This window comes from Dysidea avara, chromosome 9 (genome assembly GCF_963678975.1).
Source record: "Dysidea avara chromosome 9, odDysAvar1.4, whole genome shotgun sequence".
Lineage (NCBI taxonomy): Eukaryota > Metazoa > Porifera > Demospongiae > Dictyoceratida > Dysideidae > Dysidea > Dysidea avara.
This window is the reverse complement of record NC_089280.1, coordinates 23,872,747-23,899,765: the sequence shown is the minus strand read 5'-3', so window position 1 is coordinate 23,899,765 and position 27,019 is coordinate 23,872,747. Positions and strand designations below refer to the sequence as shown.

General features: G+C 37.2%; 1 protein-coding gene across 1 annotated transcript in view; it reads right to left on the bottom strand.

The window, feature by feature from the left end:
* The window catches only part of LOC136266123 (ABC transporter G family member 20-like), a 39,252-nt gene extending 12,706 nt beyond the window's left edge, over positions 1–26,546 (bottom strand). Inside the window, exons 1-14 of the mRNA XM_066061089.1 lie at positions 26,307–26,546; positions 23,654–23,813; positions 18,298–18,452; positions 16,906–17,013; positions 16,756–16,849; positions 16,615–16,689; positions 12,753–12,836; positions 12,610–12,706; positions 10,318–10,408; positions 8,760–8,878; positions 8,256–8,320; positions 8,107–8,210; positions 6,334–6,386; positions 1,524–1,571 (exon numbers count right to left, since the gene is read on the bottom strand). Coding sequence (XP_065917161.1) covers positions 1,524–1,571; positions 6,334–6,386; positions 8,107–8,210; positions 8,256–8,320; positions 8,760–8,878; positions 10,318–10,408; positions 12,610–12,706; positions 12,753–12,836; positions 16,615–16,689; positions 16,756–16,849; positions 16,906–17,013; positions 18,298–18,452; positions 23,654–23,813; positions 26,307–26,443 — 1,390 coding nt within the window. The 5' untranslated portion in view covers positions 26,444–26,546. The remainder of the gene's footprint in view (positions 1–1,523; positions 1,572–6,333; positions 6,387–8,106; positions 8,211–8,255; positions 8,321–8,759; positions 8,879–10,317; positions 10,409–12,609; positions 12,707–12,752; positions 12,837–16,614; positions 16,690–16,755; positions 16,850–16,905; positions 17,014–18,297; positions 18,453–23,653; positions 23,814–26,306) is intronic.
* Positions 26,547–27,019: the final 473 nt, after the last annotated feature.

Genomic DNA, 27,019 nt, shown 5'->3' with positions numbered 1-27,019 from the left:
ATAGCGGTTAGCTGGTAGTGACTTGAAAATTCCTAACAGTATTACGGGAAAGCGAAACGCGGATTATTTCCGTTTACGCCTCCGTTGCCAATCCCTATTATAAGTCTAGTATCTATGGTTGTACTAGAGACTTATTCATAGCAGTAAGTAATGGTTAGGATACTATGTTATACGTATACTGCTACTTTTAAAAGTGAATTATGTCACTAATTTATGCACAAACATACGTAATAGCTGCATGTTAATTTATGTATGATAATTTATCGTATCATGATAAATGTGAGCAACTTTTGTCCTATATGCATCAGTCAGTTATTATGTTGTTATTAAGCAGTAAATTCATATAGCAACAAGAAAATCACTGGGATTGTTTTTGACCACTTTGTGAAACACGTGCAATATTTAAACCAGGCGCGTGCCCACAACCGGCTGGCTGTGGGTGCGTGCTTGGTTTACTGAATTTTTTTCTGTAAAAGCGTGTGTGTACCTATCTACTGATGTTTTTCCGACGCAAAATCGTTAAAAGAAGCTTTGTGACCGGATTTGCGAAAAGGTACCTTTTTCACACACAAAATTTGACCCATTTTTTGAACTTTAACGCTTCATCACTTTTTGATTATGGCATATAATTGCTTGAACTTTTCCATGAATGTAGCCACAATATCTGGCTACATTTGGAGACTAAGAGCAAATTAATCCGTAAAAGGAATCAAGTGTTACATCATTTTGTTTGCTGGTATGTCAAATGTGTAAAAAGGTACCTTTTCGCAAATCCGGTCACCTTTTATGTAAGAAGTAAAAGCGAAATCAATTCTGTATTAAACTTCTGCACAGGTAAACTTTGCTCTGAGGTGGCTTCTTTTTGGCAGACTGAAATACGGGTGTGGCAACTCTCCTCAGACTTTGTGAATTACCAGTTTTACAGGCGTTTAACAACTGAAAAACAATGCTGCAGGCCTCGTATACTACTAGGAATAGCCTATCCCTTCGAGTTGAAAGGGGGCGTACCCTTATGTACAGACGAAAATGAAGAGAAGCTTCGAGGCTTTGTCGAGAGAATTTGTGGGAAAAAAAACACGATAGTCAAACTATAAAACAGTTTAGAAGATACTCCTGTCCATAATATATGTTGGTAAAAGTGGTTAACAAGCACTTCCTTAGCAGTGCATAGCAACATACTTGAAAGAATTATGAAAATTTCATGAATAGGAAATACGAGAATTACACACGAATAATAATGTATTATTGCACAACCAAAAACCCTATTGGTTAAAACAATAAAACAGTTGGTTAATTCCAGATGAGTTAGCTAGCCGCATGGCACCTGGTTTTTAGAAGTAGCACAACATCAACTTGTTTATTTAGTTAGTACTTCTAAGCAGGTGATTTCTTTTGTTGATTACTGGCGATACCAGTTTACTGAACGATTCACAAATACATGACTGGTAAAGTTATGTAAACAAGGCAATAATTATAAACATACATATTCATATTACAGATGTGGGCATGAATTTATGACTTACTGGCAACATCCATTGACACTTGAATTGTAGCATTATCCAGTTGTTCTTCTAAAGATAACAAAATAATGATGTTAAATTATAAGTATAATTATGTTGTACCATGCCATGAAGGATTTCCCTAAGCCCAAACCCAAGGGCCACTGGTCCAAGAAGGGTGTGAGCATATATCAGGCAAACTTAAGTGACAGCAGTGTAAACAATCTACATCAAAAGGGGATGGCCATCAATAAAATGCCAAGGAAAAGAGTTGTGACATCAAAGGTGGTGCCAAATGGCTGTCCATCTCTATATTAATAATGGAATAGAAACTTTTAGTGTTTTAAGGTGGTGGCTAAGTAGTTTCCCACAATCGTTTTCAAAACATTGTATCTCTCTCTTCATGGGAAGTCTACCAGAGTAACAACAAGGAGACATGGATCTATGTTCCTGCTCTGTGAAAAGACTATTTCATTTTTGGCATAATATTATAAGACGTGAAAGAAGTTTATACACAACACGAAGTAATAATCATCTCCTCCTTTGGTAACCATGTTCCTATATTACAAGTACAAGGAAACTAAAGTTCAAATTAGAGATCAAAGAAATAAATAGTAGTGAAAAAAGGGAGCTAGGTAGCCTACACTTGTAGATATACTAGTGGACGTTAATTTTTACATTTCAATTTCAGTCTATGACAGAATTAGGGATTAAAGAGGTAGTGAGGAACCATCAAAGCCATTTAACTTTGATGATTTCACCTGGCTAGTGTTATAATGAAATTCACGAAAGTTAACGGAAATTCATGAAAGTTAATGAAATTCGTAGAACTAATGGGTAGCTAATGGATGATAATGGATGATAATGGATGATAATGGACAATAATGTAGAACAACAGTGAATGGTTAAATTAACTGGTAATAATGGAATACATTAAGGCACTGCACTTCATGACCTTCACACAAACCATGAGTCCTCTATTCTTCTCGCTTCATAGTAGGTATGATAGCCATGCTTTCTTGTTAGTTACTCAGCCATAAATGCATATTTTGCACCTATGTTTGTTTACTTATTACAAGTATAAGAAGAAATTAGGAATTTTAAAATAGAGTAGGGACAGTGTATAGCTAGTGTTGCAATAAAAAGCACTGAAACAAGCTGATCGGAGTAGTACGTAATGTCCAAATAAAACAATAAGAAGTGAATATCCCTACTGCACTACAATCAAAATGCACAGTAGGGATATTCACTTCTTATTGTTTTATTTGGACATTACGTACTACTCCAATCCAGCTTGTTTCAGTGCCTTTTATTGCAGTACTATACACTGTCCCTAAAATTCCTAATTCTTATACTTGCTTGTGAACTTTCTTTACAAGCTCATGACTACTAAATACCCTGGAAACCAGTCACAATATTATTATTATAGAGTTAATCACAGCACTATATATTGTGCAAGCAATCAACTAGCATAACACACCACTATATATAAATTGCTAAACTGTAGTAAGTTGGATTCACGAAACTAAACATAGTGTTGGTCATAGCAAAGAAGTGCCATTTAGCTCGGTGTTTAGAAACACAGCCAGCTGTATGATAGCTACCACTCAAATGCAACTAAATGGAAGCAATTAAGACTTGCCAATTATGGGGTGTGGCAGTTGTTTCCATCACGAGTCGTCATCCCTTACTGTGAGGGATAAAGGCTCGCGATCAAAATGGCTGCCACACCCCTTAATTGGCAAGTTGTTTAATCACTCACATGTATACAGTACGTGGTAGCTACGTTCTATCATAGATTATAAAGGGAAGTGCTATTTGCCGCTAATTTTGCAATAGTGGGTTTTTACTGAACTTTTTTATAGCCAAAGTTTTTCACTATACAGTATCAACTACCAACTTTGAAAACTACTGAGCCACATGTGTTCAAATAGTTTGGTGCAATGCCACGTGTATTCGAATAGTTTGATGCAATGCACACCTGTAGATGGAAGCCCTACTGTAGACTATTAACACTATCAGCAGAGAACCTTGACTGATGGCCATGGTAAAGAAGGATAAAAAGTAACACAATAGCGTACTCATTGTACGTTTATCAATATACCAAAGGTTTTTTCTTAAGCGAACTAGAAATGTTTCTGTGAAAGAATTAGGGCTGTAGCTGTAGCCAGTTTTCTGCTACGCTTGACTGAAGGCATCCGGCAGGCAAGCAGTAGAAAATTCCATTGAATGCATTTAAAAAAACAAATTCTGTAGCAACTTGACAGAAATGTTTTGGGTCGATCTGAAGACACTTTTGGGTTTAATTTTACCCAACCAATATTGTCATGATGTTGTGAGGAAAATCGAGGCAGGTTTTTGGGCTATATTATATCATGGGCCACGCCCACACCTTTGCCGTCCTTGTACTGTATGATGTAATGCGGTTATTTCAAAGGCCCAGTGAAATTATCAAAGTTAAATAGCTTCAGTAGTGTTGCACTACTCCTTTAAATGTCCACTAGCATATCTTCAGGTGTAGGTGACCTTCCTTGATTCATTTCTATGGTCAACTTTAAAAAAAAAAATTATGCTTACTTTCTTTTGTAAGATAATTATGACTGGTGGGCCCATGCATACTGCATCAAAAAGAAAGAATGGCATTAGAAATTCTATAAAATTAATATTGCATCTGGACATGTGTCCATACAACTGCTGAGAAGTGAAGAGGTCAATACGTAGTTCATTTTCAGCTATGTTCAGCCTGTTATACAGCATTTCAAATGAACAACAGTACAAGAAGGAAAAGCCATAGCTTTCCATGCTCAATCCAGTCACTATGGGGAATATGGACGATGCCAAAAGATTCCTAATGGGCTGAAGCAATAACTCTTATTTTTAAAAAAATCAAACCCGTAGCCTTTCGAGTGATGCTTGTCTGAAGGTACTGTATTAGTCAGTAAGCCAGGAGCAAGCAAGCAAAAAATATTTATAACAACTTATTAGAAGGGTTGTGTATTGCACTGAAGGCAGTTTAGACTTGGTTATACCACACCAATACTGTCAAGGAACTGTGAGGCTGGTACTATTTATTGTGAGTATGTATAATATAGTATACAGTACTACTGTACTGTATGATGGTACTACAAAATGCATGAAACTCATACAGTACTAAGCAGCTGTACTGTAAAAATGCCTAACCACAGTATGACAGTTAAAAAAACTATACAATCAATGTAACGATTACAGTTACGTAATCAATGTGGACCTTTATTGTACAATACCGTACATGTGGAAATACTCTGTATAAAAAAAACAAAAAAACAGCATTACTATTTTTTTCACGAATCACATACCTCAAGTTTATTTACTTTTTTTGCGGTTGAAGAATTGCAAGGATAAAAAAGGCTTGCAGAGATATAACTCACAACTTTACACCAGCCAAGTCAAGCAGTCGATTGTGCTAACAGAGAGCTGAAAGCAACCTCAAGCACCACTAAAAAGCTGTCATGTTCCGAAGTGCTAGCTACCACAAAGGGCCTGGGTGTCTTGCATTTCTAGAATCGCTCTCACAAATTTATCGTCTCTCCAAATGGGGATACGTCTATCCTTATAGCCATGAGTGGAATTAGTGATAGTGATCATTGCTGAAGCAAAAAATTATGTTACACACTATGAAATTTTCGTGGATTTTATTTTCACGGTTGCTGTGTGAAAATTACAGAAAATTTCCATGTGTATGGTATAGTATGTTCGACAGCAATTTACGAGAGTTTCTATTCTACAAGAGCTTGTAATGAGGGATTGTTATAATATATTCTCTACATGTACTATAACATCTCAACAAGGATTAACAGCCCCATCATGACTATGCTAATTTTAGGTGCACCCACATACTGTAGCTACAGTACAGCTCAGCTCCGCTTGCATCTAAAATCTGATCAAAGTGCAAGCAAAATGGGTGTATATCGAGGGCAAGTTGTGTACTCTTGCAATTTGTACTGTGACTAAACTAACATAGACTATGTGGCTACAGTGTAATTTTATACAGTCGTGTGAGACACGCACAGAATTCAAGCAAAATGTAGACAAAACGAGGGGAAAATGGGTCTGGGCGTGGGCGTGGGCAAATGTTACCTTAGAGCTGAGCTGTAGCCTAGTCAGCCATGCATTTTGGGGGTTATTAATACACAACAGCTGGTATCACAGTTTGTAAGGTTTCTAGCAAATGTTCTGCCTATTATCCACTTGACCACCACCTTAAAGCCACCACAAGTATCCTAGAAAGTAACTAGACTGGTTACGGGCTTACGGTATTAGGTGAGGGGATGTGTACCACATCCATGCACTAGGCTATGCTATCCATAATAAGCTTTGAAAGTGAATGAGGTATTTAAAATCCTGTGAGTGGGTCTCCAAAGGTTATGAATAACTTTTTGTCACATTTACTTTGTCTACATATGTCACAGCAATCACTAGAAATCATTGCCCATCTTAGCACTAAGTGAGCACTAAATAGACTAAGTAAGAAGATGCCATTAACCAGCAACCAGAACCACACAATTGCTTGAGTTTATTTTTTAAAGGCAACAAACAATTGGTTGTTACAGTCTTGTGATTATGTAATATACTTTGGGTTTTTGAAATAGCACAGATCCTTGGATCTGAACTACTGTATAACCTACACTAAATTAAGAGAAAATTTATACATAAATTTCTTTGCCAAGAAGCTTATTATCTAGAACAGAATTAAACCTGTTGCTATTTACAACACACAAAGTGTTAGCAAGACCCAGCTCTAGTGATACTTATACCAATTGGATAACAATAGCACAAGTCACTGTTAAAACCTTACTGGTAATATCAACAGGAAACAGCTTTAACATCTTAAAGCATACATCAACTGTCCTGCATGGATAACAAAGTATTACATGTGATTACACTATGGAAAAATAAGCAGCTTGTCATTAATGTAAACAAGTAGATAAACAATATTTCATTCATGAAGACCAAACCACAGGTGGGGTTGTAATGAATCATCCGTAACTGAAAAAAAATGAATATGCACTGACTACAAAATAGAGGTGCACCAATATCAATATTGGTATCGGTACTGGTATGACGATATCGGTATCAGTGAAAAGTTAACTTTTTAGCAAACATGAGCAGGTATTACAAATAAAGTACTATAATTGTCCAAACTATTTTTTAGTTGACTTAGTAGCACAATGGTTAAAATGTGAGTTTCAAATTGCGAAGGTTTTCATGATGGCCAGGGTTCAAATCCTCAGTTTATCCTTTTTTTTCTTTTTTACATACCTTTTTATCACCACCATTTCACAATTCTTTGTTTTTTTCTTCACATAGGATTTAGTGACAACCTTTTAAACTTTTTGCCACATGTTTTTAACATTTATTGTAGTGTTCATACTGAAAACCTTTTATGTTCAGATATTGATATCGGAATCGGTAATTTTTGTAGCCAATGTATCGGTTATTGCTATATTGGAAAATTTCCATATCGGTGCACCTCTAACTACAAAAAGCAAGTAAATAAGCAATGATGTTTTAAGCATAAGCAATGAAGAGATAGAAGGAGCAGGTCTAAACTCTTCAAGAATTAATGAGATGTGGCCAAAACTAAATTTAGGACTTATAACTTACCGTAGTTAAATACATTGAACAGTCAATTACTCTAATACAACATCCAAAAGGAAGTCCACAAGGAACAAGACCAGTGTGTGAGCTGAATATTGAGCATCTACTTCTTCTAGGCCATCTCACCATTGTGCCCCAATCCATTTTCATGCACCGATTCAAAAAAATTACAACTAGCTACACTTATTTCATGTGTACTTGACTTTACATGGAAGCACCAAGCTCATGACATCATCTGTCATCATTCTATTCAGTATTGCCCTTCCAAGGTCAAAAGGAAACAACAGTCATACCGTGAAACATAACATGTCTATACAAATGTGGTTTCAGAAACAAGATATGGCAAAGTTTAGTCAGATACCCCCTGTGTAGTGTGGCTATCTTGTCTTTTAGTTGACAAACTGGTAAGTTAATTCACATACACTTCATATACATTATTACATTACACAAAGATACAGTGAAAGTTGATCAGCTTCAATTCAGATATTGACCATAATTAGGAAGCAAGTTGCTGTATTATAGAGATTTTTTATGAGGGACTTTTTAGACAGTCAATTCAAGGCCATCATTGTTATATTCCTGGTCTCTCGCAACCACCCTCATAAGTCACGTATATTCACTATTTTGTGATAGAGGGAGGTACAGAATGACCAAGTGTCAAGGTAAATACACTAGCTGTGTACATGTATGTAGAGATAGCAGAAGGGAAAATAAGGGGTTGTAGCCCCTTCACCCTTGTTTCACAGAGTGCATAGCCTTTGCACTTTCAAGATTGACATACTCGGCAGTCATGCTCTCCAATACAATAGTCAAGTGCATTACTAATAATCACCTCCCAACTGCATCAGTTTTTGTTACACCTAGAGACAGCAATATAATAATGATGGCCCAACCAAGTTCTTATACAGCGACTTGGTTTCACCGTACCGATGTGAGATTAACGTAAGTAACACAACATCAACAATTTTACTTTTGAAAATAGTTGTCTGTATAGTTTGCGGGAATCAACACGTGTGCAACAGCTTTTCCATCTTCCACTTTTTTAATTCCTTCTTGGGTGTCATTTACGTGCTCCTACGAATAAATATTAGAGAAACTTGAAGGTATAAAAATCCATACCAAATTTATTGTGTCTCTGTCAATATGATTAATGAACAGCTCACCGAGAGGACGATAAAACAAAGCTGAACAAACAAAAAACAACACATTTGTATACACTATGGTAAGGTAAGTACTACATAGTAGGGATCATGCAGGATAGTGTTTTCCCACCAAAAATATTTACTGAAAACTTAAAACAAGCCTCACAATACCTTGGTACTTAATCGGTGCCTGAAAGAAACAACAGAAGTATGACACTTAAGGTAGGGCCATGTTCTAAACTTTGTCAATTTTTTTTAGCCTCAAGTCCTTATAAATGGTCTGGGGTATGCCTATTATGTATGTTAACAGGTGGCAGTAGTTAATAAGCACTCAACCATATACTGTTAAAGCTGATAGAGTATGTAAAAAGAATCACGATTTCAAAAGAGGTTTCTTGTCTCCTATGAACAACAGATACAGATAGCGTGCCAAAATAGTGGGAGTATTATACTATAAGTTCACAACAATACTGTAGATTACTTGGTTGATTTGTATCTAGATTGGTGATGTAAACCTTGATGTCTTCTATGTCACCTCCATAGCTCATACAAAATATAGATAATTGTATCAATGGACTGATCAGAATAAAAAACAGCAAGCTATAGGAAATATAAAACTATGTCAAACACTTGTAATGTTACTACTCATCAAAACACATGACAGTGTGTGGTGTGGCTAAGTACAGCCTGTGACAGACAAGAGCAAAAAAACACCTTTTTCATGCATCTGTACCTTGAGAAAGCCTGAACTGAAACTCACCATTTTTGCTGTGCAAACTCACATGGGATATGGCACCTCGTGTTCCAAAGTTTAGTTGAATCTGTTGCAGCCATCACTAGGAGACATGCCTTTGAAGTTTGTCTTATTTTCTTCATATTTTTGTTATCCTTTTCCTTTTGCAACACTTAGAAAAATCACCATACTTGCTTCAAATTTGAAAGGCAATAAGAGCAATCTACAGCACATTTTTAGTCCGATTTTTGTACAGATTGAATTAAAAACAAGGTAGATATGAGCAATTTTTGAAAAATTACACTTCTTTTGTCATACCTACAGGGTACACATCTCTTGAAGGAACACCTTGAAAATGGGTCTATGCGTAATAGAGTAATTGCAGTTTGAAATTAACCAGGATAGTGGCCAGGTAATTTCTAACAACAACAACAATAAAAAACCAACCTACGTATAACAACACATGATTGAGTTTTGTTAATAAAAAGGTATTACTTGCCATGCCTACCAGGCAAACTACTTAATGGAATGAGCTGAAAGGGAGTTTGCAAAATGCGGAATAGGAATAATGGAATAGCGAAATACGTAATGGAATAAGCAAAAATTATTTTCTGCAAATAGTTATGGGAGTTTGTAAAACGCGGAATACGGAATAGCAAATTAAAAGAATAAGCAAAACTCAAATAGTTATATACTCTATAGTAATTATACTTTGTTTACCTTGTAACTGCTCTACATCGCAAGCCACAGTGATGGATAAACAGCAGCTGGGTGAGGACAAGCACATGACCAATCATCCTAGAATGATTTACCTTTGCTATACTTGCTTACCTACACTCCTTGGTTCAAATCTGAAGCATTTTGAAATCCATTTTAAAGACAAACACAACCACTGGACTCTATTAACTCGTAAGTGTGACTCAGCCGGATGAACGTGAAGGCCAGCTAGTTTGTCCTAAGAATAGAACTAGGCCTTCGTCTTGTAGCAATATCAATTAAGGAGTGTAGATAAGTAAGTTTAGCGAAGGTAGATCGTTCTAGGAGAATTGATTGTAAACTCATCCTATTTAATAATCTGTTTATCTATCGCCATGGAGTGCCATGCAGAGCTGTTGGAAGGTAAATAAACTGTAATTACCACAGAGTATATAACCATTTGTATAATCTGTTATGCTTATTCCATTATTCAGCGTTTTACAAACTCCCGAGCTTTAATGCTGACAATGCTGACACACACTGTTACACACATACTCTTATACATACAAACACAAAAACACACACAACACAAACAGACATACAAACTCACAGGGGTTCACGTAAGAACTTCATAAACTGCTTCCAAACAAGTGCTGCTAAGTTAAATACCTTGGGAGGACTTGGAAAACGACATCTAGGAACTGTAGTAAATCAAATAATACGTGACATTAACCCAACATACGTAACAGTACTTACATTACAGCATGCAATCATTTCATATAATAATATGCCATCCAATACTGTACTCTCAGTTTCTCTGTATACTTGTTTGGTGTTACTACATTTAAGGCAGGAGCTTATAAGTGCGATAAGCTACTGCTTTAAGATACTTAAATTCTTTCACACCCATGAGTGGTTTCACTACAGTATGTAAGATTTTCCTTACACTACTATTTGCATGTTTCACTTGCTATGAATACGACTATCACACAAGACACACAAGACACACAAGTACATCTCTTTACATTAAAAAGTTGTTGTGCTATTTTAAAAACCAGCAGTTAGCTATAGCCTTAACAACATAAAAATTACACACTATGCTAACATTTTAACTAATAGATTTTATGCTTTATAAGAATACATACAGAACTATCTAATTAGTATTTCATAATTAGTGAATTATTTTGTAATTATCTAATTATATTGCTATGCACTGCTAAAGAAGCACTATTTGAATGAACTGCAACATATTACACAACCTTCTCAACCGTTTCATAGTTTGTCTGCTTTTCCCTGTAAAAGCCACAAAGCTTCCTTACATTTTTATACGTGTAAGTACAGGACATGCCCTTTTCGACTTGAAGGATAGGCTCATCCCAGTGCCTGCACTATTGTTTTCAGTTGTTAAACACCTGAAGGGAAGTAGCTCAAAGTCTAAGGAGAGTTGTCACACCTGTATTTCAGATCACCGAAAAGAAACCACCACAGAGCAATGTTCACTTGTGCGGAAGTAAAATATCTTCAGCTGTAGACTACGCCTACACTGGGACACCTGTGCACACATTACTTAAGTTCTAGAAGTCAGCGCAGGAAATTCCTCCTATGACAGGACTAGTAAGGCTGTTCCATGTCCCACAGGTGAAGGTGTGGGCTCCCACCTGGACCATGTGAGACATGTAACGGTTGGTATTTGCTTCCACAGTTAATGCCAGGTACCCATTGATGTTACAGCTGGGTGGGTTGCTTCCCCAGTTGACACCAGGCCACCAGGTTCCCATTTAATAGCTGGGTAGACTGAGTAGTGCTCGGCGGAATTAAAATTTGAATACATGGTATTAAGTAACAGGAAATTATCGTATATAGTTAGCTTGTTACAGTGACTACTTGGACTTAATGTGAAATGGTATGCATCCAAAACCAAAGAATGTAGTTCAGGCAGGTGCTTGTAATGTGGCAACCTCAGTGTTTGTTTAGGGCGTGGCTTGCTAAATCATCAACAAATTACCGTATTTCTATAAATATAAGCTACGAGAAATTTTCACAAGTTAAATTTCCGTGTTAAAAAATTTTCACCTGTGTCCTTAAGTGATTAACAATGAATTACATAACTTTATTAATTCTATACGGCCTTTTTTGTATACAGGAGAAGCAGAATGACAAGCAGTGAAACTGAAGTGTGGCGTCTCCGTTCCATGGAGGTTGCACCCCAGATTCAGAAGTTGTCCGTCACAAATCAAGCAATGGACTGCTGTAGGTAGAAGCTCATTCCATGCAACTTGCATATTTGTGCATATATATACTTCATTTAATGTGTCCTGTAGTATAGCTGTCTATCACAGAATGCCGATGATGGCATCATTACTTGAATGTGTGGCGAAATAGCTCCCCTCTCTCCGAGGCTTTTGTTTTTAAAAGACTGCAGCAAAGACATATGCTTGACACGCCAATGGCCAAGCCTCAATCCAGGTGGCCAGAAAGCAGTTAACCGAATTCATTCAACTTCTCGTGGGTAAAATTTTTTTCGCATAGGTAATTTTTGTCGGAGACTAAATATTTTAAATGGTTTATAAATATAGAAATACGGTAGTTAAATACCAAAGACTGGGTTAAATATACCAGTTTTTTGATATACCAGTTATCAAAGACTGTCATGGTATGATAATAATTTATCGCGATAAACAGCATTACCGGTATATTGCCAAGCACTAAATGTGAGTAAAGCTTCTTGCTCAAGGAAACAACAATACCACTTTGGCGTAACTGCATGGGCATTGAATGGGGAACCTTTCAATTACTAAGCCGATGCTCTAGCTACTTGATGTGTGCATGCGTATGCACGCATGCACGCACACAAACACACACACTTTCATCAACAGATACACATGTAGTAAGCCAGGCTTACATGTGAATAATGGTGGTGGCTTTACATCATCAGCCTCAGACTCTGTACTTTGCACCAATGGTGTTGTCTCATCTGGTTCTACTGTAGTGAAGGATTTCTGTTAACAAAAATATGAGTTACATGAAATCATAAGAGTCACATACAATGGATGCTCTTGATTTGCCACCCTTTCTCTGTCCAGCTGTTTCATCTTCTTCAGATAACTTTAGTAATACATCTTCCAATGTCTGTGATATCAAAACAATTGACACTATCATATAGTATAATAGTACTGTATATTAGGTGATGATGGAGGCTGACAAAAAAGATATTAACCAGAAACCAGCTTCACAATATCTTCATGGCACCCTTGGCAGTACAGTAAGTCCTTTCAGTGTGACCCAAAACACTTCCAATAAGTTACCACAAAATATTAAAAAAATTTTTGAGTGGAACTGACTAAATTTAGCCTTCAGACAAGTGCAACTTACTACTAAGGCTATGGGCTTGATTTTTTCACTGTTAGACATCACTTCAGACCCTTTGGCAAGTGGCAGTATGTGTGTACAACACAACTACCTTTGTCCTCCTTTGTGTCCTATTCGTTTCACAGGTGTCGATTCACAGACCAGCATGCTATTAATTAATTTGTTTTGTAATAATACATGCAAATCACTTGATTATTATTTATTTTGTAATTCATAAATTATTTTGCAATTTATCAATTACGTTGTTAGGCATTGCTAAGGAAATAACTTGAACAAACCATTTTAAACCACAAATTATGCACAGAAGTATCTTCTCAATTTTTTTATAATTTGTCTATTGTGTTTTCATATACAAATTCTTTAGACTCACAGCTGCTCTTAATTTTCGTTTGTGTGTAAAAGGGACATGCCTCAAAAAGGATACACTGATAGTTTACAAGGCTTGATACATTGCTTTTCAGTATTGGTTTGCTGCATCAACACTTTTCTTAGAGGAGCGTATTTAGATGTCACAAAACTACAATACCTGAAGCACTTACTCTAAGCTATACTGTTCAGGGGAGTAGCTGCACTTATAAAATGAACGTGACCATGCCCTATAATCAGAACACGCCACTATGCCCTTACGCAATCAGTGAGCATGATGACCACACCTCTTAATGATCTAGCTGTACTTTGCTTTAGAAAATAAGACATGGAAACCGCATCTATTGATCTGTTGCGCAGCTCACTCAATATACAGTACCCGGCAGTGAGAACAAGATACTCTAATAAAGCAGTCACAGCCACACATCTATATCATACATAGCCATACTACGTATTTATATTAATGCTACGCTATTACTAACCCATTCACGGCCAAATTCTCAGGGACCAATGGCCGAATTACCGAATGACGTCATACTAACTATCCAATACACAGAACTACTTAGTAACAATATATCACTACAGTGGAACCTCAGTTATCCGAACCTCTTGGGACCAGGGGTGGTCCATAAGTCTGAAAAGTTTGTATCTCTGAAACTGTCTTTAAAATAGCATTAAAAACATTTTAAAAAAATATCAATATTATCAACTATCCTAATAGAACAGTCACTACTCTAATAGAGCAGTCATTTCCATAGTTCGGTTAACCAAGAATCCAGATAAGTGGGGTCCGGATAACTGAGGTTTCACTGTATACATGTACTAAGGAGGTCGATTATTTTGTTTTTGTTTACGTAACAGTAATCACAACAATGCTATCAAACAACAAAGTCTAAACTTTGCTAAAAAGCAGCCCAAACAAACAACAGAATTCCAACTAACTATTTACTAAGGTGTATTACACTCCAAAGAACTATTCTATACGGTTTACTTACAGTGCGATCCATTCCACAGCTGGTTTCTTCGTGATTTGTCCCATTTTTGGTGTTGCGCATGCGTATCTGTACTCGTGTTCACCATGTCTCGTCTGGGATAAAGCACCCGACTGTCAACTTTACCTGTCTCCATTGATGTATAACACTTTCTTTGTTATAAAGTACTAGTTTTCAACTCGAAGAATGGTTTAAATCTCCTATTACACTTTATGCTATTACATAATAAACACATACTAGTTCGAGAAGGATCTGGTTATCCCAGAAACGGGACCTCTATGGGTATGTCCATTTCAGTACTAGTGCATCTTGCTTTGAAACATATTTTACAAGTTATAGTGAGGCTAAAGTTTATTCCATGAATGAGTTTATGAGCCATGCCTCCATATGTGACTGGATCTGCGAAAACCTGACAATCGCGCAAGCCTAAATTTACAGTATAAAGCATTGAATACATGATGGGTGAAATACTTGCATGTTGTTGAAAAAATTCCGAACATTTTTTGAATGCCTTTTTCTTAGTGAAGGAAGGAACTAACAATAAAACCTGGATATCATCTTATTCGCCTACTCAAGAGGAGTTTGAAACTCTTTGTTTTGTTGCAGTAGACTAGAGGATGTGTGAGTTATGGGCATTTGTTTACGTCATGTCGAAGCGATTGTATGCTTTTTTCACTGATTTCGTCTCTGTATAATGTAGTGAAGAAAAATGATACAAGGAAAAACATACTTAGTAATCGATTCCCTTATGCATGGCGAACACGACGGTGCAAGTTGCAGCTCTGTACTGCATTGTGTTTGTAAGTTACGGCCATTTTTGTAAGCGTCTGTAATTTATTTTCCCCATTCTTGTAAGTGCCTTAATTTATTTTCCCAATACTTGCTGTACAAATCAATCTTTCTGTTGTTGCTACTTTGTAGGGCTGTAGCTCCAAATGTTATTGGCATATGAGACTAAAACTTTGCCAGAGGGTACATTTGGCTAAGTAGATTACAAATATTTAGTAAACAGGAATTCAAAAAATGCATGATTGTGTCGGGTTTTCGCAGATCCAGTCACATACGGCAGCAGTGGCCGTTAATGGGTTAGGTAATTAGATTTCGGTTTGTAAATACTGTATTACATGAATTATTTTGTAATTGTAATTCCACAATTATGTTGCTATGCATGGCTAAGAAAACATACAGTGTAACTCAAATAAACTACTTTAAACACACAGCTTCTCACTGTTTTATAGTGTGTCTATCATGTTTTCTCACCCAAATTCTTTAGAGAAAGCCTCGAGGCAGCCCTTCAATTGTTTACGTATGTACAGGACATATAGCTTTTCACCTCAAAAGAATGCATTATTCCTGGCAGGTAGCCTATGAAGCTAGATATGCCGTTTTTTTGGTTGTTTTACACCCATACAGCCCATTGTGAAAAGCATTCGTAATGTCTTCAGGAACTTACTTCACATGTATTTTAATCTTGCATGAATAACTGCCGCAAAGTGAAAGCTTACCAACCTGGAAGGTTAGTACTATACAGCCTTCATACAGGTTGCTTTTAACTTGTGGGTGTGGAAAGACAAACAAATATAAGAAAACAAACAAACATACAGGTAGATACATACAAACACACACATTTTTTCAGAAAACCTATTCAGGAAACCAGGTGCATATACCCACAGCCAGCCGTAGCTGTGGATGCATACCTGGTTTTAAAAGTTAACAAACTATATTGTATCCAATATGAAAGATGGTATAACAACATTGCTAAGTGGGAAAATCCCTACTTCATGATTGAACAGATGGTGGTAAAATGCTAATGTAGGGATTTTCCCATATAGCAATCCTATCTCTTGTTTCATCACTAAAACCTACTTCCTTTTTAAATTAATTCTACTATAACTTATTTGTCACTGTCACAGGAGAGTGGTACACAAAACTATAAATATCATACAGTATGTACACGTTCATTTGGACTTACAATTAATCAAAGACTTTTGTAAATTAGATCAACCAGTGGGTAAATACCATATTAAATGTTAACTGTGCAACCAAGTTGTAACTCTTTTGTTTTGTTGCACAAGTGCAGATTTTTAAATGCTTCCTTCTGGTGTACAATTTAATTCATAGGTAAGTTAATGACAATGAAAAGGTTCCAGTCAACATGCACATACTATAGTGTAGCTTACGGTAACATTGAAGGCTCTGATGAGATCATTAGGCTTGGCCTGGGCTAACAATTTACCTGATCTCATGAGACCGACCTAAATTAAGAGGAAAACAGTACCACAATTACAGACACACTCACAATAAGAGCCTCTATAACTGACCACATTGGCTTGTCTGGCCTCCTCAATGTAATGGGTAGTAATAACAATAGTAGTATTGCCAGCTGCAGTGATCTCCATTAAATGACGCCAGATCCTAAATAACAGCACACCCTAATACAAGCACTATTTGATTATTAGTCACAGTATTACTTAGCTCTCAACAAGGGGTCAATTCCCACAGTTGGTTCATCCAGTATCAACAATGGTGGCTCCTGAAGCAGAGCAAGAGCAAAGGAAACACGTCTCTTCTGTCCACCACTGGAAACAAAAAATATATTGCTTCAGTAAATACAGCACTATACACCAAACCACCAACATAGTCACTCAAAACTCAAATTTTTACAAACACTGCCTTAAAGCTTATGCAAAGGACAATCTGATTGAGGGTGAAGTTGGATAATATTATTTCAATATTATCACCTGTATGTAATATTATGATGTGCAATACCAAGTACTGCAGCTATTTTGAAAATACCACAATACAGTTTATGCAATATTGAAATATTTGCTAAGTGAGAAACTGTACTGCCCATCCATGAGTTACATGTCAGTATTTTGTTTAAATACTTTAGACCCATAACTCCGCACTACATTTGTATTTTGTTTCAAAAATAACAGAATTCTGAACGTATAGCCTAAATATTTCAAGGGAGAAAATTTTTGCTGAATTTGAGGGTTTGGGGGTTTGAGCTAATGTTACAATACTTTTTCCTATTATAGTCACTAGGATATCAATTCTATGCAAACTCTATGGGCATGCAGTGCAGCTTCTAACCCACTGTGTAGCACTGTACATTAGGGACCATGGAAGTTTGTATATTCTCACAAAACACATTTACCAGAAACCAGCCTCACAATACCTTCATGGTGTCTTGGCTGCATCGGTTAGGTACATGTATAACTAAGCCCAAGAGTGCCTTCAGTGTACAAGGTAGCCAATTATAGGGGATTTACTTCTTGCAACATTGGAGAGCAACAAGCATATAGCATGGTATGAGTTTGTACATGAACATGCATAGTTCATTAGGCCAGTTATCATTAATTTTATGGTCCAGATCAGAACGTTAGCCTAAACCAATGCAGGAGGGTGGCTCATTACAATCTTACACTGTACATACACCTGGCTGTTTTTATTTTTACAGTTATAGCTGACTGCTCTAACATATGTTACTACAATCCTGCTATCTCCCACCCCTGACATTGAGGTGGATTTTCAGCCCATCTATCCTGCTTTTCTCTATCCCTAGTTATGTAAGCAAGTTAGGTTACTATTCCTGTACAATCATTAAGCATTGAGATGATAGACTGATGTTGAAAACTTGCATTGCATCATAACAATGACCAAATTTACAGTGTAGGCAGTGAGACATAGTAGCGTGGGTGGGGGATCTGAAACATATTTACACACATACACACACACACACACACACACACACACACACACACACACACACACACACACACACACACACACACACACACACACACACACACACACACACACACACACACACACACACGCATGTACGCACACAGATGTACCTCAAGATTTTACATCTGCGATGCATTGATGGCAAGTTCAGAAAGTCCTTCAAGAATTCAGTACGCTTGCGAGTGTATTTCATGTTCATCCGGTAGAGGATACCAAAATAATACATCAACTCCAACATGGTGAATTCATAAATCAGAGCAGTTTCCTAAACAAACAAACATAATAATATGTGTACAATTTCCGAGATACTTGACAATAGAATTTCTTTTACTTTTAAACTTATTCTAGTGTATATGAACAAACCACAGTGGCGGATTTAGAGGGGTTTCAAGGTTTCCATGGAATTCCTTTTGAAGCTTGCTTTCACAAAAGGCAAGATTTAAAAATTTTGTGACATTCACCCCCTGCAAATTAGTGGTGTGCATGCTCAGTTCTCCATGAATAGATAAGCCCCAAATGAAGGGCAAGTTATAGTAACTTCAACCAGAATCAGGAATGGAATAGAACGGAATGACCAAACTATTATGCTCATTATCTAGCTCACTGCACTGTGTCAGTCATGCAGCTGTATATCATTATTAGCAATTGTGTATATCAAGACTGACTGTGAGGCTTATAAGATAAGACACACTGTTAGGATACTAATCAACATAAGAATGGAATGACCTCACTCTTAAAGTTATTGACTCCAACTCACTTGATTTATTTCAAGAACAATAGACATTTATCTTAATACTGCACCTAACCAAGTAATATAGGTTATCCGTTTACGTCATTTTAAGTTAGTAACGGTTACTAGACATCATGTTTTTGAGGCAAAAATCAATGGGACCCATGCGAGAAAATGAAACATTTTGCAATTTTGCACAATTAAAAAAAGACTTGGGGGGAATCGCTACACTGAGTGGGTTACTTATAGTAATAGCCAATTGAAGAGCGGGAATAAAGGGGACTGGGTTAACTCTGCGGTACAAGCCAGTGAGCAGCTGGAGTTTAATGGCTCTGTTTCTTCCAGTTGCGAAGTGATATTACTAAGCAACGAATAACATAGCAAATGCACCATAACTTTCTTATTTTCACTAGCGTTCTTCAGCTTGTAACTCACGCATTCACGAAGATAACATGTAATTATCCGGAAAATATTTAGTGTGACGTCAAACGGATAACCTCTATATATTGTGAATCGTACTTGTTTGGGATAAATCTAATACTCTGGGCATAATCAATCTCAAAATCAATGTTAGCCTTGATCAAGTACAGTCAGTCTTGATCAAGTATAGTCAGTCTTGATCAAGTACAGTCAGTCTTGATCAAGTACAGTCAGTCTTGATCAAGTACAGTCAGTCTTGATCAAGTACAGTCAGTCTTGATTTGATATACACAAATGGTAGTAAAGTACAATAAACATACACAGCTACATGTGACATGGTACAAGGGACTAAACAGCGAGCACAAAAGTTGGTTATTACATTCCAAGTCATGGTTATTATAAATTGCCCGCATGAAGCCATTCTAGTGGTTTACAAAAATGATAATTGAGTAGTTCAGTTTACTTAGCCATTATAATTGATACACTCAGCTAAGTCACATGTGAAGCCCCATAAAATATTAAACTGTTATATTAATTAGATTTGATATTTGATAGGTCAATTCTGTGATGTCATATCTGATCAGTTACAGGAAATGCTGATCACCAAGTCACTAATGTTTACCACACAAAAACATGTGTACAGATACAGTTACCCTTTTTATAGAATCACACACTCACATGCATGTTAACCTAAACCATAGATAATATACCTACTGTCAGTAGGTATATTATCTATGCCTAAACTACATTTGAAACCTCCTTCACAAATTTTTAGATACAGCCTGTATGCCACTGTATGTAAGTACAAGGTATGCCTACAATAATTAGTGCCAAAGATTTCGTCAGATTTAGTGATAAAAAAAAAGAACTGAAACAAAATTAATGTAAAATTTATTATTCGAATAGTTTGAATAGCACAACGAGTGAATAATTCAAGCAATCTGAAAAGGTTGTTATTTTGTTTAAACTCCATGGTAGTACCCTGTACATACTGCTTAAGTGCAATGTCATCTCACATGAATGCGAGTCATTAAAGTAATTCACTAATTAAAGGGTGTGGCACTCATTTCGTTTGCAAGTATTCATCCCAAACAAAACGGGATAAATACTTGCCCTTTAATTAGTGAGTTTTTTAATTGCTCGTACACGCACAAGACGACATTGCATTTGAGCGGTACCATATTTAATATACGTACTATAGAAATACCATTAGCTAGAAGAATAGCTGGAAATATATACAGGAGAATTACAAAACATCTTGTTGACAAATACAAGAATATACTGTAATTTTTGGTAAAAGCTTAGTTCCTTTGTATTTGAGTTGTTAGGTATTTCAACACCGATCAAATATTCCAGTGAAGCTCTATGTAAGTATATCTCACAAACCATACAACATAATTATCCCCATAAAATCTAAATATACATCCAATTACATAGCAAATCCATTGGAATTGAACCAATATTTCTCTTACCGACAATGACAAATGGCTACAAACCCAGGGATCTCCCTGAAAATGTTTTTTTTTTTTGCCATAGAAACTCACTAAATCGCTGCTACAAAGAATATAACATGTAACAACGGCCTTAAACAAACCTCTAAATGTGTGCTCGAGCCGCCATTAAACCCTGGGATAATTTACAAAGCGAAGTTGTCGGTTAGCTACAGTTTAAACAGACAAAATAATTGTAGTAGCCAGTGCCTTGCCAGTTGATTAAATACAAAGTGGTTTCGCCTGTAAAACGCCTGTAAAACGGAAGAACAGCCGTCAAACTAATTGTAGCAATTAACCAGACCATGAATTCCAAGTAACATAGTGTCTTAACAGGCTTAAAGCTTGTGTCTTGTCAACGAAAGTGCGCTTTTAATTAAACACAAAATGAATTTAATTTCAGACTATCTTTAACCCTTAAACCCGCAGAAAACTTTTCGGAAATGCGTGTTTACACAATATGGGCATGCATGGCAACACTAGTTGGGGTAACTTAATTCTTACAGCCTACAAATACACATAGGTTAAAAGTGTGTTTACTGGGCTACTTGGAGAAGGTTAAATGAACACTAACTACAGTGGCTTACTTGTTATGAAGCAGTGAACAGCGACGAGTCATGTCTCCGTGTTTCTAAATTCTTGCCACGTGTTTAATTTCGATTGTGGGTTTACTCACGTGAGTCATACATGGCCTGATGCAGAATGTCACGAACAGTTGAATGAAAGTTGTTGCAAAGCGATAGGATCAACTACCATCGAGTTATTGACCATTTTATAAAGGTATGTAAAGGGTTTGCACGTTTCCTTACCGAAAAGTTATTTTCACGGCTAGTGTTGGCTTCACCATTCAGCGTTAGGCTAAAACCCTAGGTATCATTTTGATCCTTGCTACATCACGAGTAGAATGACATAAATTGCATAGCCGTAGTATGGACGCTTCGAAAGTTACAACACTTTGTGCAAAGCATGCGTATTTATTAAGTGTAAATCCAGTTTTCTGGATTATGAGGGTTTAAGAGTTAAGCGCAGGGCTTAATATCGGCTTGAGCACACCTCAACATCGTGTTCAGAGCATCGAGAGGTTTGTTTCAGGTCGTTGTTGTGTGTTATATTCTTTCTAGCAGCTATACAGTGAATTTCTATGACCAAAAAACGTTTTTCAGGCAAGTTCTTCTCAGTCCGTTTTCCCAGTCCATTCCGTGTTTTAGTCATGTCCAAATTAAATACAAGGAGTGTTTATAAAGTAAAATACTGTATATTGGAGAGGTACGTACAAGAGAGGTACAATGAGGTACAGTAGTAAATGGGTAATTAACCTACGCAGGCAATTAATCACCCAAGACTAACCACTGAATTTATTACATAGACCAATTGAGTATGGGTCAGTAGCAACTAACATTGTACAGGTTTAGTTAGCTTAACTCCCTTAGAACTGCACTAGTGTATTTCTATACAAATTCAACAAGTACCAGTAATGTAATATGTGGGGGGGAGGTGGGGGAATAAATATTAAAGTTATCAAGTTTAATTAAGAACAATCACCTGTAAGTGCCTTGAAATGAAACAGAAAATACATGTAATTGTCAGTGAACAATAAACAACCATTTGTACAAATCATCACCCTGTCTGTGAAAGTTCTATGTTATATGTTTAACAGTACAGTGAAACCTCTCTAATCTGATACTTCTGCAATCCTAATCTGACATTGTTTTTGCATCTTTTTCTTTCTATAAAACTACCCCGACAATCTGACATCCTAACTAATTTTTACATTAGAAAATAGAGGTTTCACTATAACAATTAAATGGTAAGTTAGGGACAGGCATTTCCGGACAAAATTTGCACACGCTTTAGAAATTTGTTCATTTCTCCTCGAGAGAAAAACATAGCCGAATTATAGCTAATGAACTAGGCTATCAGTTGTATAAATTGTGGATGGTAAAGTATAGGGTGCTAGGAGAAAGAGCAGTTTAAATTTGCAATTTGAGTAAATGCCAAAAATTTATGTGGGTGGGGTTTCCGGACACCACTAAAAGAAGGCGTACCTGCCATTGTTATGCATTGTTATGAGAAATGCTGCACTCTATTGAGTGTCATGGCCCAGCAGAGACTGATAGCATTCTGCTTGTCTGGTTACTTTTTTGGCGACAGCGATTTTTAAGAAGCAGAACTGCTACAAGCCTTGCTTGGACAGTGTGAGCGTCTTGCAGAACTTTTGAAGATACAACATTTGATCTTGGAAATCTGTATCAGTCCTTGTCATAACAATGAAACAGCATAGTTAAGTAGTGTGGCCCTACGGATCCACGGATCCTTCTCCGGGCTGCTGCCTGTGTTGATTGTGCGTGATAGTTAACACGTCGCAGGCAATGGGCATTGATTCCAGTTGTACTATCTCTAAATCACATATCTGTTCACTGTACAGTGTGACCAATCATTTGTGCTGCCTATGGCTGCTTAGAATTATGAACGGTTCCCTCAATCTCCTGTTAACATGCGTAGTGAAAGTATACAAAAATATTCTACACGTGCAAGCAAATTGTGATGTCCTTAAAGCTACCGAAACAAAACTTTAATATTTTATAGTACACAAGTATGGTATGTAGGTACTTAAACTATAGCCTGATTGGTTTCTATTCCATCCTTCAGTAGCGGATTAAAAACGAAGTGTCCGGAATACCCAGCTGTCTGGAAACCCCTTTACTTACCGAGCTACGTACTTTCCTAGTCTGTCCATAAACTGGAAATGACATTTCCACCCATCATTATGCTAAATCTCTTTCCCCTGTTTGTGAGTGCACATGTACACATTTTATTACTGCATACCTGAGGCATGTAGCCCACATCTTTGCCAGGTACAGTATGTCCAGGAGCTCCAGGAGGTTTACCCAGGATGATGATATGTCCTGAATGGATGGGTAATCGCCCCAGGATACATCGTAGCAACGTGGTCTTGCCACACCCACTGGCACCAAGGAGACCATATCTATAGAAAGACACAAAAAATTTAAAGCAAAAGTGATAGTTTAATGTTGCTCTTACAATAGAAAAAAAAGTGTACCGCTCATCACAAAGATATGATATCATATGTACTAATTATTAATTTGTATGATTTTACTTATGCAACTGCTTACTGCATGAAGTTATGATTTTAAAACTATTCTGTTATTTGATTTCTTTACCGAGGATTTAAGGTATCGACATCTTGAGAGAGATCTCTAACTTTAACTGGCTTCATTCCTAGATTTACTACCAGTACTCTAACAAATATCCTGGCCTGGGAATAACTATAGTACTCTTTTAAACCAACACTTGTAACCTTGTTCATAATGTAATGAGCTTACAATGAATATCCACTGCCACACACATGCACATACACACACACACGGATGCATGCACACACACACACACGCATGCAACACACCCACCCACACGCATGCACATACATACACACGCACACAAAGCAAAGCAAAAAAAGCCTCTGGCAGCCATGTGAAACATAGCTATTGCCGCCCAGTGAACCAGCACTGGGATGCCTGTGCACCACTCAGGAACTTGAGCCTTGTGCAGGAAAATCCTCCTGGGGCAGGGCTAGTAACCCGCAGGAGGACTGTCCAGGTCTCATGGAGAGAGGTAGTGGAACCTAAAGTTCCACAACAACCCCAACACCACTAAGCGGGACAAGGACAGTTGGATATTTGCTTCCCCAGTTCACCAGGCCCCCATTTAAACAGCTGACACACACACACGGACGCACGCACACACTGTATCAATGACTACATGAAAACAGTTATATTAGTCTCATGCCCCTAGATTTCTTTCACATTTGGGAAGGAAAAATGAGTCTGGTCTAACTCCAGCAACAGTTTTGGTCTAAATCTACAGATTTTGGATGGTCGTGAAAACAAACCATAAACAAGACTTTTCTCTTGCTTTTGGGTACATGAAACAAGAAAACATAATTATTACAATTGTGTGCAGATTAACTTGGAAGGTGTCCTGTTGCTAATCATGGCAGGTGGTGTTTTAGAGCATGGGTCCTACACTGTCTTCAGATATGGGATACCAAAACAGAGACAAGACAGCAATAATTATTTTAATGATAACTTCACCATCAGTGTATAACAGATTACATAGACTTGACAGCTAAAAGACTACATTCAAAAGTATAGGTTTTAAAGGACACTGGATGTTGCACAATTACAACTATTAACCTCCACAATCCTTAGTCAGTGGTCTATAAGATACTAAGAAGCATGAATATAATAATAACCAATATGTAAGACTTCTTGTACATAGGCAATTTGTTACGAATGCTGTTCTAGAATGGTAGTGTTTCTACCTGCCATACTAGTTGGAAATTTTCAAGGGATGAAATTTTAGCTTATTTCACGAGCTTTGCAAAAATACTACGGTACTGTATATTACCAGATTGTTATGAGATTTAATAAATTAAAAAAAGAAAAATTTCACACTTTTTTGTACATTTAAAAAATTCCTGCTAAATGGTAACATCTGACGGTATTAGCTTATTAGCAGATGAGAAAAGGTTTTCAGTTTTCAGGAGGGACAAAGTCAATTCCAAGTGGGTAAAATCTACCCCCCCCCCCTAAAAAAGTTGATGTTGTGCTATTTCTAAAAATCAGAAGCCATGCAGCTTGGATCGGATTGATCAACAATGTATGATAGCTAATGTTTTGATATGTACAGAATTACCAACTTGAGTTCAAAATTCATGAATAATATTTTGCGATTCTTGCTATGCACTGCTAAGGAAATGCTCTTCAAATAAACTGTTTTACACAACATAGTACACACAGAAGTGTCTTCTCAACTGACTTTCCTAGTGTGTCCCTCTCTCGACATAGCCTTAAGGATGCTCTTTGTTTTCATCAACATATGTAGGGTACACTCCACCTTTCAAATCAAAGAGATACACCTTTGGTAGACTAAGAGGCCTGCAAAAGTTTGTTTGTTAAATATCTGAAGATCATTTAAAAGCTCGTATAGTCGCTGCACTCGTATTTTACACCAGCAAGAACAAACCACCTCAGTGCAAAGCTTTCCTATAATACTGGCTTCATTTAGTGTTCAATTCTCACACGCTGGCTACATTGGATTTGCATACATTGAGTAGACACACACACACACTTCTGCAAAAACAATTTCAGACGCGCCCACAGCCGGCTTGCATAGGGCGCGCCTGTTAAGTTTGTTGTGGTTTTGTTCGCGACTTGTTTTGTAATACTTCAAAGAATCCCAGAAATACGTAATGAAGTATGAAGGCCTTTTACAATCAAACACAAAAGGAGGGTTAATAGTATTTTGGGCAGTGGACTATTAAACCGCCTAGACCTATCTGCTGAAAAGTGTGTCCGGTTATACCGGATCAATTGTCACTTTATATTATAAAAGCACTTGGCGTCGAACGAACAGGTTATGTAGCAGGCCCTACTGGCCTCGCTAATGGCTAACTTACATCATCCCATGCGGAACACTCATGTTGAGTCCTCTCAGCACGTGGAGTGCGTTTCGTCCAGTTCCATAAAACTTGTGTACATCTCGTGTCTGTATCGCCAAAGTGTTCACGTCACTACCGAGAGCTAAATAGTCCATCTTCTCGTCCAACCTCTACACTTGATTTCGTTTTCGCCTAAGCTGGACCTTGGACCGGATTTTTGAACCGAATTCTGGACTCGGTGCCAAACTTATTAGTTACGCGGCGCCCGACCACAAAAGGTCACTTTTGTAAGACAAAAGAGTTTAACTACATAAAACGCAAAGAACACAATCAATTACAAAACTAATGATTGTTTTGCCTCCACCGAATCTTCAAGTTGAAAACTTCAAGAAGAGAAGCATGAAAAAGGTGGTCTAGAAATAGCAGCAGAAGAAAAGATGCAGCCAAAACAGTCGAGTAGCACGACCGACACTAGGTAGACTACTAGTAGGTAGTGAAAGGCGAGGTAACCGCACAGATCTACCCTTGCAAAACGGCTAAGCCCTGGGGTCGGGCGCCGCAAAACAATTATAAATTCAAAAAGGCTCTTGTGCAGAGCCGAGATTTTGATGCTGAGAAACCGTTCCCTTTGGCCGAGGGTTTTACTCTTTTCACCACCTTTCATAACCCTTACGTAATATTAAGCTCAAAAGCATCCAGACTTCTTACTGTAGTTGTTGCTCTCTCTCTTC